At 37.2% G+C, this 15,711-nt stretch overlaps 2 protein-coding genes across 9 annotated transcripts in view; one reads left to right on the top strand and one right to left on the bottom strand.

The window, feature by feature from the left end:
* FBXO22 (F-box protein 22) overlaps positions 1-4,280 on the top strand; it is a 31,442-nt gene extending 27,162 nt beyond the window's left edge. For both annotated transcript variants that reach the window (XR_004315511.1, XR_004315510.1), the window contains one exon: positions 1,127-4,280. The gene's annotated coding sequence lies outside the window, so the exon portion shown is untranslated. The remainder of the gene's footprint in view (positions 1-1,126) is intronic.
* Positions 1-15,711, bottom strand: part of NRG4 (neuregulin 4) — a 64,245-nt gene that overhangs the window by 7,383 nt on the left and 41,151 nt on the right. For 4 of the 7 annotated variants that reach the window (XM_032468841.1, XM_032468839.1, XM_032468840.1 and 1 more), the window contains 5 exons: positions 7,007-7,153; positions 5,498-5,712; positions 2,124-2,203; positions 1,867-1,983; positions 159-239 (listed from right to left, as the gene is read on the bottom strand). In XM_032468841.1, coding sequence (XP_032324732.1) covers positions 207-239; positions 1,867-1,983; positions 2,124-2,203; positions 5,498-5,712; positions 7,007-7,153 — 592 coding nt within the window. In that variant the 3' untranslated portion in view covers positions 159-206. The remainder of the gene's footprint in view (positions 1-158; positions 240-1,866; positions 1,984-2,123; positions 2,204-5,497; positions 5,713-7,006; positions 7,154-15,711) is intronic. The other 3 variants (XR_004315512.1, XM_032468843.1, XR_004315513.1) reach the window with 3 other exon arrangements.

The following is a 15,711-nucleotide window of genomic DNA, read 5'->3' as shown; positions in this document are numbered from 1 at the left end:
AGGACCACCCCCACCGCCCTGCTGGCCAGCTGCGCACGACCTAGTGGCACACGTTACAGAAACGCCCGCCTCGCTGCGGGCCTGACGGTTTCACGGGATGATAACTAAGTCTGTCAGTCAGGGAACAAAGAAGGGTTAAATCTTTCCATTTCTTTTACCTTATGGTGGTTCATTTTCTGCCTTTGTAACAAAGCAGTGATGTGGGTTCACTGCGATATTTCTTCAGTGTTCTCCATGACCTATGGAAAAGAATTAACATCCATTCACGTTCTTTGCTCCTTTTTTGGTCGCATATACAAAGGAAAAGACTAATTTCTGGAATAACTGGGAAAAATTTTTGTCTCCTTCATGGGCTATATATTAAGAAGCAACTGGTTCTTTGACACTCAGTAAGAAGAGAGAAGAATGTTAGTTAAACTTTAAAAAAAAACATATTGTGATTAACGCATAAGAAATCCTACACTTAAAATCCTATGTTTGACTATCACGTAAACAGTTATTTTAATATTTCATTTATCTAGAATTATAGGGGTAAAAGCGCATCATACACAAATATCAACTCAGAATGAATTGAAGAGTTAAATGTAGGCCCTGAAAACTTAAAAATCCTAGAATAAATACAGTGGAAAAGCTCTCGGCATTGGCTATGACAATGATTTTTTGGATATGACACCAAAAGCTCAGGCAATGAAAGCAAAAATAAACAAGAGGGACTTCATCAAATTAAAAAAGGTTAACACAGCAAAGGAAATAATCAACAAAATGAAAGTGCAGCCTAAGGAATGGGAGAAGATAATTGCAAACATATCTATGGGGGTCAAAATCTAAAATAAATAAGGAACTCAAACAACTCAATAACAAAAAACCCAACTAACCCAGTTTTAAAATGGGCCTCTGCAACATGCTAAGCCCCTTCTCTGAGTTCTCAGGAAAGTGCATATGGTGGCCTATCACACTATGATTCTGTGTCTGTTAAATCAATAGGTTTGTAATTTTTATTGGATGTTAGACATGTGAGTTTTACCTGCTGAGTACTGAATTTTTTTTTTTATATTATTGAGCTTTGATCTGGGAGGAAGTTAGGTTATTTGGAAACAATTTAATTCTTTCAGTTCTTGTTTTTCAGGTTCGTGAGGCAGGACTGAGCAGCGCTCCGCCTGGGGCTCATGATTCCCCACTCCTGGAGGGACGCTCCCCTGTGTCTTCCACCTGATGCCCTGTGACTAACTAGAATTTTCAGTCGTCTTACTGAGAACAGACACTGCTCCCAGCCCTGTACGAGTGCTGGGGACCTCCAGCCCTTTCAGGTGACTCCCTGAGCGCAAGTACTTCCCGGCTGTGTGTGTGCTGATCCTCACTCAGCTGAACACTTGAACTGAAGATCTACGGGACCCTCTCTCCAGGCGGCTCTCTCTTTTCCAGTACTCCATGCAGTGAACTGCAGCCACACTGATCTTTCTGGACTCCCAGCTCATCTTCTCAACTAAGGGAGTCTGCCAAGCTCAGCCAGGGTTCCCCCACCCTGTGCCACAGCCTGGAAGCTCTCTCAAGGCAAAAATCTGAGGCCGTCATTGGCTCGCCCCGTCTGCTTCCCCTCTCTCAGGAATCACGATCCTTTGTTTCCTGTTGCCCAATGTCTTGAAAACCACTGCTTCACGTATGATGTCTATTTAAAATTTATCAAGTAGGAAGTAAGTCCAGTCCCTGTTCCTCCATCTTGGCCAGAAGCAGAAGTCTAATGACAGTTTTAAAACATGAACTGACCTACAAGCTTCCCAAAGATCTGCCTATCTTTATAGATAAAAACTCCTTCTTGCCTGTATACCAGCCCACTTGCAATTACTTCTGGAGAAGTCAGTCTCTTACAGTAATCTGTGTGACACAGCATGGCCAGCAATGTAACTTCACGCACTGAGATAGCATGGCTTTCCTTGGGGAAAAAAATGGCTTGTGTGATACAGCTAATAGGAAATTCACCTTCACCTGAAAAAGAGAGCTTAGTTTAAAACCCATGGACAAAGCTTTAGGGTCACCCTTTTTTGGACAGACCCACATCCCTACATGTAACCACCGCCAGCTAATCCAGGGCTTCAAAATAAGCACTTCGCTGTGCGTTTACTCACGGTGGTGGGCGCCAGTGCTGCTCGTCTCCACCAGGCTGAGGTCACACTGGACGGAGCCGGCCCTCTGAAGGTGGCTCTTCCTGACGGTAAAGAGGAAAGAAACACACGCAAGGAACATGGGTACATGGAAGTGCAGAAAGAAAGTTTCAAGTTGAGTATCTGGAGGTTCGTTTTCTTTTCCGTAACTGAGACCCCCAAGGCTGTTCTAAAACCGTCCCCCGTTACTTAACCAGTCCACCAGGGCACGGAGGTCGTCTGTGGGGACGCCGGATGACGGTGCCCCTAAGACTTTCCCCCTTAAGACAGCAGAACTGTTTTCAGTGTAATGTTTTTGTGCTCTTCTTAAAATGGCTAGTTTTCAATAGTGGGGACCCTTATGTGACGTGCGGTGGCTTTAGTCAACTACTTAAAAACTCACTTGTACCTTTTTAAGGTTGCAATTCATCAATGTTTTTGGCCATCTGGTCTATTAATATAGGTTCTAACTGTATTCAGGGGTTCATGACCAAGTTTTTAAAAGCCACTTTTAATATTAAATAAGCTCTTGGAGTGTACAGTTCCTTTCCATTTTTTAAAATAAGTCTGTGCCTAGAGTATTGCCTTATATTAGTGAAAATGAATTCAAACCCACATTTACCATAGCAAAATGAAATGTGTTTCAGTGTTAGTAGGTTATCATTTTGAACCTCATTCAAAGGTGGCATTAATAACTTATTAAATTTCAAAAGGACCTCAGCTTAAAGCAATTTCAACTACTGATGGACCCCCCAAAATATTACAGTAAACTGCGATTTGCTTTAATTCTTGAAAAACCACGTTTCAGACAAATGCATTTCATCTGGTCAGTGCACACAAGCCCCAGTCTCATGCCAAGATTCTTACAAGCAGTAGCTACTCGTGTTATTTTTCAAATTAATTTTGCACTTGATAAGACACGTCTCTGCACACAGCATCATGTAAGGATGCCTCTGCTTGTGCTGTCATTCAAAAATGGCAAAGATACAACCTGAAGCATACTGCAACCATATCTGAGAATTACTCAATGACATTGTTTTTGTAAGAATGTTAAGGATGCCATTCTTCTCATTTATTACATTTATACTCATTTTCCAAATGTTTAAAAAATGAAAATGTTTTAACTTTTTCATATGGCAGTTATTTTCTAAATAAAGTGTACATAGAAAAAGAGTAAACAAAAATATTTATGTCTAGTTTAAAAATCAGTCATTGACCCTTATGTACACAGCACAGGATTAGAAATAACCTAACTAGCATTTCATGCCTTCTCTAATCGCTCCCTCTCCCCCCACCGGAGGTGATCCCCACTCTGTTTTGTGCTGATCAGTCTCCTCTGTCCTCTTCTTTGTACTTTTACCAACTATACGACCCTGGACAACACATTAGTTTTGTCTGGTTTTAAACTTTATACGAATGGGATCAGGCTGTTAGGTTTTCTTATGTGACTGGCTTCTTTCACTTAAAATTATGTTTCTAAGATTCATCCAGGTGATTTGTGTAACTGGAGTTCATTTCTGCTTATGTAATTATTGTTTAACAGCAACACACCACACATAACCTATTTGTCCACTCTTCTGTTGATGGGTACTTGGGTACTTTCCAGTTTTCTGCTGTTATGAACAGTTCGACTGTAAATTCCTGGCACACGTGTGTGGATTTCTTTAACGTGTATGCTCAGACAGGAAACTGCTTGGTTGTAGCACATGTACTTAACTTTACAATGTGGAAACTGATTCAGAGTGTTCAAAAATGTTTAAAACTCTAAAATCTCACATTTTATATTGTTGGGGTTAAAAAAAATTTTTTTTGCCAATCTCATGGGTGAAATAATGGTATCAGATTGTGGGTTGAATTTGCATATCTCTGAATAATTAGGTTGAGCATTTTTTCATGTTTATTTTATGGAACTTTCTTCGTCTTTTATAAAGTTCTTTATTTTTCCCACTTGTCTATAGGTTTACCTTTTTCTTAAAGGTCTGTAGGAGTTCTTCAGATATTCAAGACATGTATATACAGATACATCTGTTTTTATATGTTGCAAACATCTTCTCCCACTTTGTAGCTAGGCCTTCTTTAAAAAAAAAGTGTCTTTTGATAACTAGAACTTCTCAATATTAATACAGTCAAATTTATCAGCCATTTGCTTTATCATCTGTGTTTCCTGAATCTAGTTACAGAAATCTATCCGTATCCTCGAGGGCGCAAAAACAGTCTTTACACATTCTGAGAGTTTTCACTCTGCGCTTTGTATTTAGCTCTTTAAAGCTGCCTGTACCGATTCTGAGGTATGCTTTGAGGCAAAGCTCCAACTTTACTTTCTTCTAAGTGGATAAATAATAATGCCGATACCATTTATTGGAAAGTCCATTATTTCCCCAATGCACTGGAATACCCTTTCTGTTACAGTCAGCCCTCTGTATCCCAGGGTTCCACATCCACGGATTCAAGCAATCTCGGATTGAAAATGTTTTTTAAAAATTCCAAAAAGCAAAACTTGAATTTGCCTTATGCTGGCAACTATTCACATAGCATTTACATTGTATTTACAACTACTTACCTAGCACCTACATTGTATTAGGCATGATAAGTAATCTAGAGATGATTTAACTACATGGGAGGATATACGTGAGTTATGTACCAAAACTATGCCATTTTACATAAAGAGACTTGAGCATCCTCAGATTTTGGTATCTTGGGGTTCCTGGTACCAAGGCCCCATGGATACCAAGGGATAAATGTACATCAAGTATCTGCATACGCTGCTTGCTGGACACCTTTTTGTAGATATCTTGTCTTTTCTTCCCAGTTTTACTGAGAAGGTTAAAAGATTTTTCTCCTTTAATACATAAACCCTGCAGAGCTGCTTTCTCCCTCTGGCGTAGCAACCAACAGCAATCAAGATGATGGCTGCTCCGTAAGTTTGAGATTTTAAGCAACTATGATCAGCAAAGCCCTGCCTGCCAACCCGTAATAATTATATACCATGAATGGGAAACAGTCTTTTATCTTTTTAAGCCACTAAACTGTTAGGGTTGATAAGTGACTGTAGCCAAACCTCGCCTTTCCTGACCGCTGTTACAAGAAGTACATGATCCAGTCAGCAACTCATGCAAATGCTCTAACTCCAGCCAAGCACTAGCGTGAGTGCTGAAGGAGTCAGTCGGTCGGTCTTCTCCTTAGCATATTATTAAACAAAATATTAGCGGGATAGTATAAAATAGTAAATCATTATTTATCACTTTTCCAGTCATGATTTAAAGCCAAGAAAAAACCTTATTCCAAACATGGGTTTTGGTTATCTTAACAGTATAAACAATCAACCCAAATTCAGTGGATTAAAACAGTTTCTCTCTCACGGTTCTGCGGGATGACAGCTGGGCAGTTTCTGCTTGGGGTCTCTGTGTTTGTAGTCAACTGATAGCTAAATGTGGCGTCAACTAAAGATTCAACTGAGCTGGATGTCTGAGACGGCTTATTCAAATGTCTGGTAGTTGGCGCTGCCGCTGTCTGGGAGATCAGCTGGAGCTGGTTCTTGGTGCTGTTCAGGCTTCTCACCACATGGTGGCTGATTCTGTGAGAACAGCCCAAAAATGAGAGACAGAGATGCAAGCTGCCAGGGCATTTAAAGGCGATGCCCTGGACTGGAACCGCATCATTCCACCATATTCTATGGTCAAAGCAGTCTTAATGCCTGCCCAGATTCAAAGATTTAGAGAAATAAACTCTACCTCTTGATGTAAGAGTGGCAAGGTCACATTGCCAAAGAGCATGTGGGAATGAGAGAGATTACTGTGGCTATCTTGAGGAAATATAATCTGACACAATAAGCTTGTGTTTAAACGTCTGTATCTAAAGCAGTAAGATGCTAAAATTATGAGACATAAAACAGATTGCTTAAATGATATGTTTTAGAATAAATTATATACCAATACCACATATTTTAAAGGAGCAATCTCTCTCCCAATCTATTTACTCTATAGTGTAAAGTATTTCAGAAATGAGGATTTTATGAAATATAACTTCACATATGTTACTTTTCTTAGAATATAAACTTCTCAAGCCCACCTATATCTCTTGTGATACCTCAGCTCCATTTTCCATTTGCACAAATATCTATGATAGCATAGTGTGCATTTAATAAATATTAATAATAAGAGAGGATATCAGATAACTCAAATTTAATAAATTCTATATTCATTTATTTTCACAAAATTTCAGAAAAAGTTGAAGACCAAAACTAATGAATGAAAGTAATCTTCAGTGCATAGCATTTCTGCACATGAATGAATCTTCCTTTTGTCTTTCTTATGAGTTACTAGTCTTCTCAAATTAATTGCCTGCCCATTTGTCTTTCTCTCCAAATTGACATAAATCTCTATGAGGTTAGCGAATATGTCTACTTTACTACTGTATTCTTTATGCTTATCGGCACGGTGCCTAGCAGGTAGGGGGCACTAAATAAAAAGCGGACCCTAGATATTAACCATATGTCTTAAATTTATGTTTACAGTGTGTTGCATAAAATGGTTCTTTTCTTTCACATTCAAAATTTACTTTAAATAGACCTAGCCCAAATTGTTAGGTGTGCTTGGCATGAGCACTTTAGTGAATGTGGGTCTACCAGACTAGTTTAGAAAAGTCAAGGTAAATACTGATGATGACAGTGACAAAGAACAGAGACTGCCTAAGATCCTTCCAAAAATGCCTTGTTAATTTAGTAATAAAAACCGTATTAGAGAAATTAACTCTAAACTGAAAACACTACCTGGAAAAAATAATCTAAAGCTAAAGGGCGTGTTGATTATTTAGTAGGACAGCTACTTTACGCATTACTGTTTTCAAGACCACGTTTCAATTCTGCTTACCTGCAGAGGAAATAGAGGGCTCCAATGATAAGAGTTCCTAGAACAGCCAGTGCCACAAAAGCTGTGAACAGGTCACTTCTGATTTGGATACTGGAGCTTGGGAGAAAAACCTCTTCACAACGAGCTCCTGTATAATTTTCAATGCATCTATAGAATAAAATTTTAGATAAAGAATTGCATTCTCTGTTCCATTGATTAATATAGAAAGCATAAGGTTTCCAGCTCAGTATGAAAAAACAGAAGACTAATTTTCAGACTGTAAACACAGAATAGGCATGCTCTCCTGCGATGCTCACAGAGGCACCGTTACAATAAAACAGGTCAGCACATGCAGTTGAAACTTTGCCATCTTCCTTTCCCAGTTTTCAAATTGTTTAGAAAATCGAGAAAAATTATAGAATATTCAGTCCTTTTATCTTCTAGATTTTCAATATGTAATCATCCACACTTAAGTTTATCTGAAATTTATTTTGTTATATCTGGTATAGCTATAGGTCTAAGTGTATTTTTCCTCAACATTGCTACTTAATTATTCCAACTCCATTTATTAAATAATCATTCCCTTTCCTACTGTTTAACAGCGCCTCCTTTAACATGTGTCAAGTTTGTATACGTAACAGCATTTCTTTATGATCTGCAATTATAATCTTGGGCTTCTACCACATTGCTTCAATACTGTTGCTTTATAATATGTTTTCATATCTGGTAATTCTAATCCATACCTCATTACTTTCCTTTTCTAGAGTTTTTTCTCTTTTTTTTGCTATTTTCATTAGCCAGCCCAATATTTTAAAGCTAATTACTTTTAGCTCCTTAAAATTGTGTGACAGAGAACCATAACCTTTGGTACTATCAATCAGTTCCTTTTTCCTTGTTAATATGTTCAAAGATTAGAAAACAGAGATTGATATAAATTAATGAGATCAATTCCATTATTTCACAGTTGCCGTTAAAATAAAGAATAGTATCTTAATACATATTAATGTTTATTTCTAAAGCAACCCAAGAAGTTATGGAGTAAACTGCACTCAGCAATAGTTTTGTATAAAAAAGTATGTGTGTGTATATGTGTGTGTGCGTGTGTGTACACGTGTAATCACACATATTCTTTAAACTGGGATTACCAAAAATAGAAACATTTATTCTACTAAATTAACTCCCCCCCCCTCACTTCTTTCCAGTTTAGGAAGTATTTACAAATGTTATCTCCCCTTCTCCCACCTTAGACTAACAAGGCTGCAGGCCTAGAACGTTACACGGGAGCTAGTTCTGAACAACGCTTGACAACTAACGTAGGAGGCTAATGACGCAGTATACAAATAAATGAAAGGACATCAAGACACAGCACAAGGGATCGATTTCACGTAAATGAGCATATGACACATATGAACCTCACGGTCCTCCCAGGGTGAGGTAGTGGTGGTGTTAGTTACAGCTTCCACGGGGGCGGGGGGCAGTTTGAGCAAAGAAGCTGTTGTGATTCTCTCAAACTAAAGCAAAGACGGAGTTGAGGAGACACAGAAAGGAAAAGAAAGGCTAGAATATGAGTGGCAAACTGAAATGAGAGTAAAACACCTTACATAACACAATTACCTTAAGTCTAAATAAAAAAATACTTATTTTTCCATAGATTACATCAGTTAACCAAGTATGAGGAGAAAAAAGATTAAATGAAAATAATTTTTCTCCTCTAGCCCCACATACCACTTCCCTAAAAGGAAATAAGTAACACAAACACACACACACACACACACACACCCTCTAGAAAGTTAACACAGAGACTGCCATACAAATCAAATCAATACAAATGCCATCACAAAATAAGCAAACAAGGAAAGGGACATTCTGCACAGTTTCTAAAAACAGTTCTAAATTTAGTTTATAAAAGAAAAACTCTTCTAGTTTCTCTAATTTTCAAAAATAGAATTCAGTAAGTAAGTAATTATTTATGACTCCCAAAGGTTTTTATAGGAAAGATTTAGCCACTGAAAAAAATCCTCATAGCTCTAAAATAACTATCAAGTTTTGAAATAATGTTAAAATGGGGTTCAGTTTCTATTTGAGAAAATATAACTAGAACCCTAAAGAAATAAATCTTGAAGCGAGACAGCATAGTTCTTCTTTATAAGGAAGAGTTCTTTAAAAAAAAAAAAAAAGCTATAAACTCATTACTCAAATTTCTTTAGGCTGTTCAAGCTTAGGTGAGATTGAACTTCAAGGAAGAAGGTGACAGACTAGCTGATGTAACTGCATGTGATTTGACTGGATCATAAATACTTTCAGTTGGAAAGAGTCAAGAGAATGGTGTAAATACAAGCTGAGTGGTCAGATCAGGTTGAAAGCAAACAAATAAAAAAGGCATTAAAGGAAACCAGTCAGCACTAGAGTGCTGCTCTGTTGTCTTACAGCTGGGCGAAACAAACGCACGCTCTTGTGGGAACGTCAAAAGATGATGGTAACTTTAGATAAAGCAAAGTCAAGAAAAAACAAATCTTGTTATTATTTAACTAACCAAAGCAGAATTTAGAGAAAGGCAAAGAGGAATTTAAATATGTTGTTACCTAAGAAGCAGGCTAACCTAAAATCTAATTTTAAATGTTTAGTAGGTATTTATCATACAAAAAAGTAAACACAGCCTACCAAAAAGGGTGTACAAAGATTACACTTTTAAAGCTTGAGCTCATTTTTGAAAATATTATGACACAAATATCCGATTTCAGGCCAACATAATCAACTCCTTTAAGGATAAGTAAGGGTGAATAAAAAAGATCCAGACAGACAAGTAAACGGCAGTACTAGTCGAAGCAAAGCAGAAAGGTGAGGCATTGTACAACCCTTTTATGCAGAACTAAGTAGCCTTCAGTCTTTATGTAACTTATTAAATTACTAAATTACTCCTGGACATCATTTCTGCTCAGACTGCCAAACAGCAAACAGTTATGCCACCTAATGAGGTGAATTCCAAGCACTAAAGATCACGCACATTCTCCTCGAACTGAAAGATGAATGTTGGAACAGGTACAAATGCTCAACAAGGTGAGAAATTCCAAAACTCAGAATCCAAGTTATATGTGTTAGCTTTCTGGCTGAATACCACCAATAATCTGTCCCTAAACCCAGAGGCTATGTTTAGTACCTTGGACATGAAATAAATTCACTAACTTCTATAGCATTCAAGGTAACAATATTAGCACTGTTCAACAGTCCAGTTGTTACGATGTTAGCAATCTTTTAGCAGGATCAAAGAACCAGTTTTTAACCATGTAAACAAACAGCACCATTCAGCTTCAAGAAAGAATACTGAACGGTGAGCTAGAAAAAACTGATTTCTTGATCCCATTCTTATGCTGGTTGGCTATGTAACTCTGAGCAAGTCACTTAAACTCCTTAACACTGTAACATCAAAATAACACCTGCTTTCGCTATTTCACAGGGCTACTGCCAGAATCAAAAACAATGTCAAAAAGGGTTTTGAACATTGAAACATATTACACAGGTGAAACTGAAATTAAAGCAGTTACTTCACAAAGGCCATGTCTACATCTTACTGTTGGACTACAAGGAATAAAATGCTTAAGAAAAATTACAGCCAGAAAAAGTTAAGAGCATGGTGATCAATGTGTTTTTATTACTATTAAATGTTTTCAAAAACAAGAAACAAGCTTATATTATAAACTTCCACTCTAGCCGAATAGAGACTCAATGTCGACGCCATTTCACTTGGGCTAATCTATCCTGGAAAGAAAAAGGTTCATACTGGCATATGCCAGAACTGACTCCCACTGGACCAATGCTCTTTGGTAATCAAAGTTCAAACTGAAACCCAAGAAAAAATGGTAAAAACAAAACCAAAATAAAATAAATTGTTAGAGTGTTCCAGAAACCTGAACTGACAACATGGGCCTGAATCCCTTTAGGAGTCCAGGGCCATGTAACAATATACAAACAAGCCAAAACCCTGTGAAAGTCCTACTAGATTTTTATAGGCCAAGAAGTCAGGGAAGAGTGACTCATTAGCTGCTACCGTAAATGTAACCTCACTAAGCATTTAGTAGATTCTTAATAGTATCTAGAGATACTTAGCTGCTATTCAATCTTGCAAGATTTTTGTTTAATGTTATATTTATATGATATTAGCCCCATTAAAGGCCAGTAACTATTGCACTGAAAATGTGTAAGTATAATCTAAGTCCGGTCAAAAAGCAAAGTCTATTAGATTCTTTCAAGATTGACTATTAACCAGACAACTCATATGTTGAAATGGACTACAGAGTGTATCTGTGTATAAAGGGATGAAACACTCTGCACAGAGAAGAATTCGTATTTGTCATGACGCAGGGTATTGTTATAGTTTTATTGTGAAGGGTTAGGTTTTTGTTTTTGTTTTTGTTTTTTTGCTTAAGTAAATCACTGTGAAAATTTGAAACATTTTACTTATTGAAACAAGCTAAAGCACAGCAAGTGAAGGAAGTGTGTACACAAATGATGAGGACAAGCAACAGTAGTGCAAAGCAGGACCAAACCCGTGCACTGGCTCGCCTTCTCCAATGATGACTTTTGGGGAGAGACACCCATAGAATCCTGCTCGGTTCACTCGAGTATGTAGGCAAAATTCTGTGATTTAAAAAGTATTCTTAAGTGTTGTCTTCTTTCTCCAGGTGAACAAAATCAGGATCTCAAGTCTTTGTTTACCCTATTTTGTTCGCCTCAAAAAACAAAACACAACGGTTCTTAAAAGATAAAGTATATATTTTTTAAAAATGATCAAGAAGAAAAACTGAAACTACTATATATATATTTAAAAATATATTTTGTAGTCGATTTTGTTACCATCCTTGGTATAAAAAACCACAAAGATTAATTTATATATTAAAAGTTGGTATATGTCTGTTTTCCTTTTAAGTAATAATTTCAGTAAATAAAAAACTATATGTAAAATTTATAAATAATAAGTTGTATTAATGGGCCTTCCAACTGTAGATATTTTTCACATGTTCTGGTAAAACTTAAAGGTCATCAGGACCACAAATCCAGGAACAACTGGAATGTCTTATGCTCTTAAATCACCAGACACTCAATTAAACCACAGTTCTAAATGGACAGTATTCATGCTGGCATCTTACCTTCCCAGGCTTCAGTTCTCAACAACCTTCTAATGCAGGGGAAATCTCATGCCCCAACTTGGAATAAGACAAAGAGAAGCCAGCATCAGTTCACTTCCTGACAAAAGAAGTTAAGTATTAGAGCTGAACAAAAGTCACAGTTGTCACTTTGCATGGTATTCCTAAGTTGAAAATGAAATCTTACCAATGAGAAATTGGGATATTTTTCAGTGGCCTCTCAAAGGAAATAGTGGATGAGAAAGACGCTATCTAAAAGGAAAACCAAAGTTCAGAAGCAAATGCATAATCTGATGTAACTTCATTATGCAACAAAGAAGGTAATGAAGGCGCTTTAAAGTAGGAGATACATTATCCTTCACTGGCACTCTGCTTCCTGGAGTAGCAACGAGCAAGCCTGAGTTAGTTCTGAAGAGTGGTTTCTACCCTTGGACAAGCGGCACAAGTCAGGAAGACAAAAGCAGGTGGAAGGCAAGTAGACCGAAGGGAGCAGGTATGTTTCCGTTGTTTCATAATCATATTCTGCCATGCTTGACAAGCAGGTGATCTGGGAAAATGTGAGATTTCAGTAAGATCTGTCCTCTTCTAAGTTACGTTCTAAGCACAGTGAGGTTAAGAAAGATGTGTCAGTTGTTTCTGCTGAGAATACTAATGAAAAGTCTTTATCAGAAGTGAGGTCACTAAAATGAAAAGTGTTAACAAAATGCACAGCTAAACAGAGCAGTTGTTTTATGCTTTTGCAACTGTTCTATTATAAGCTTCAAGGCTGAGATTTCCTCGCTGTGAAGGTGGTTCTAAAGATCGGTCTAAGTGCCGATGTTTAACAAAGCATGTGGCGCAGCGCCGAGTCAAAGTGAAGAGGACTCTGTTCTGATTAATATTACAGTAGCATTTTGAACTTTTTTTCTTTGAGCTATAACTTTCTACTAAATCTACAGATTAAAAAAACGGAAGTCTTTATCTAAAAAGAGTGCCAAGAACTAGATTACTGTAACCAACTGACCTTAAGAAAACTTTAAAATTTTATATGGTTAATAACTCATAATCCAGACAATTCCTTTTGGAAACTGAATTTAGTAAAACATACAGTGAGGTCCAGCAAAACTGCTGACAGACACAAACGCAGTAACAATTAAAGAGGCAACATGTCAAATGCAGAAACAGAATAAATGTTGATTTTCTTACATTTTTCCAATTGTGATTCTCAATCTCAATTATTTTACTTTTGTAAAACAAGCCTTTCACATATTACATGTTTGTACTCCTAAATTGCCTCTCCTAAATAGAACCCAGTCTTCATGTTATCACCTGCTAAATGATGATTCCTACCTGTCCAACACTGGGACTGCTGTGCACAGGGGACAAAGCTTGGCCTTAGCCAAGGCATCAGGGACCTTCTTTGGCCTGAGCTTGTGGCTGTGTGCGCAGACAATTCTTGGGACTGCGCCTCTGAGAGAATCCTGGTGATCAGGTTCAGGGAGCCAGAGCTTACTAAGTCACTCCGGGTGACTATACCAACAAATGTCCCTTTGACTGATGTCTCAAAATAAAATAAAAGCAGACAGCCTCATGAAAGCAGACTGCTAGCCCAAGATCCCGAGGAACATAGGACTGAACGAACTGATGAGGGAGAATTTATTGTGGTTATTTGTTTAGAATATTGTTAATACTGTAGTGACCTATTTTTCTGATATTAGAAAAAAAAATTCTTTGCATTTTTCTTAAGCTATGTCCCACAACAATTCAGTAAACAGTACTTCCGTAAAATGAAACAGAATATTTTGAAATGATACCTGATTCTCATTAAGCATCCCCTGACTCCCAAATTCAGCGACTATCACTGAGTCCCCTTCCTTTTCATAGCAATGGAATTATTTGCATATGTCCAACAAGAATCTGTTCTCCTTTTTATTAGGACAAATCATTGGGTCAACCAAGGCCTCACCCGGACTGTCACATTTGAGAATGACTCTCATCGAATTAGGTAAGACAAGTCATCTTTACATAACAAAGGTTGACTTTACATATGGATCCAAAGTCTACAAAGCAGCAAAACTGGTCTCCATGTCTGGCTTATAGGTTCAAGCTCACAGGAGGTAAAGAAGTCACTTATTGGCAGGCCAAGAACCTTTGCAAATTCCAGAAACTCCAAGAAAAGAGAAACTCGCCAAATTTACAGGTACAAGTGAAATCTGGTATAGTTAGTTTCTTAGGCTTGGTTCAGGACAGCAAAAAAATAGAGGCTTATAAAGTCCATTCCAAGATCCTTGATGAAAACTTTCAGACAGAAGTTAATTTTGTAAATTTGTAATTTTGAATATTCAATAATACTGAATTGCAAAAGCGAATTCAAGGTGACCTGTATGTTTAATTTACACTCTTGTTGCACCAGCATTTTTTGTACCAAGAATAATTTGTTGGTATTATTATAATTACAAGGGGGAAGGACTGTTACAAAAAACTGTGAAAGACTTTGAAAAAAAGAAAGAAAGAAAGAAAAAAAGATTACTGGTTCTGTCCAACCCCACGCCCCCTTCTGGATGATCTGATTCTTCAGAGGCCTATATCTTTCATCGTCTTCCAGTTGTTTTATAACTCTGTAAATTATAGAAAACTTATAGTAATACAAATGATTCTTTTCCATAGAAATTCAAATGAACTTTGTCCGGTGGAATGTAACTGATTACTGCCCTGTAGATACTGATCAGTTTTGCATGTATTAGTAAATTCCTTTCAGTATTCCTGATCATATACATATCTGTTGCTTTCAACTGGTTTTAACATCTTATTGGTTCCCTCATTAATTAATGAGTTGAATAATATCTTTGATGTGTTCATTTATATTTGTATGAGATCATGCCTTCACCTTTTTTTTAAAAAAAAAAATTACGTTATAACAACAGGAAGGCTAACCCAAGACTCCAGAGACTGGGAAGATTCCTGTCCTTTTAATTAGATTACCAAGGTATAAAGAAGCTGAAACCTCATTACCATATTTGGGAATTTCATGGCACGTTAGGCCTCTACAGTCCTTTACACGGCTCTGCCATTTGACTTCCAGGAAATGACCTTCAGACATATTTTCAGGAACACAGTACGCATGAAAACTAAAGGTAAGATAAAAATCATAAGAAAACAAACTATCCTGGATCAACTCTTACTAGAGAAAGATCATACTTTTGAAATTTTTTCTATCTACCACCCTATCTTTAACAACTAAATATGTAAAAGTAAAGAAAAGTGCAATTTCTTTCAGAATCACAACATGCCATGAGTTAATTTCTGCCATTTGTATGCTGCAATACAACAGGAAAATCATCTCAAAAATAATACAAAAAAAAAATGTCAAGCAATAAAGCAACTGTCATTTCTTTTACCTTACAAAGAACTAAGTGATAAATTAGTAAAATCCACGTGGATTGGGTCTAACGAGGCTGACTTAGTGGCAGCCTTGATGAGACAATGGGTAAAGGGCTTCCTAACAAGACAGGTGGAAACTTGAGATTCAGCTTCTCTCAATTGCCTCTCCGCAGAAAAAGTTAAAAAGCCACTTATCTCTGGGAAAAGTAATATATTAAGCTACCC

Source organism: Camelus ferus, chromosome 27 (genome assembly GCF_009834535.1).
Source record: "Camelus ferus isolate YT-003-E chromosome 27, BCGSAC_Cfer_1.0, whole genome shotgun sequence".
NCBI lineage: Eukaryota > Metazoa > Chordata > Mammalia > Artiodactyla > Camelidae > Camelus > Camelus ferus.
The sequence above is the reverse complement of the archived record's forward strand: the minus strand, read 5'-3'. Positions and strand labels throughout refer to the sequence as shown.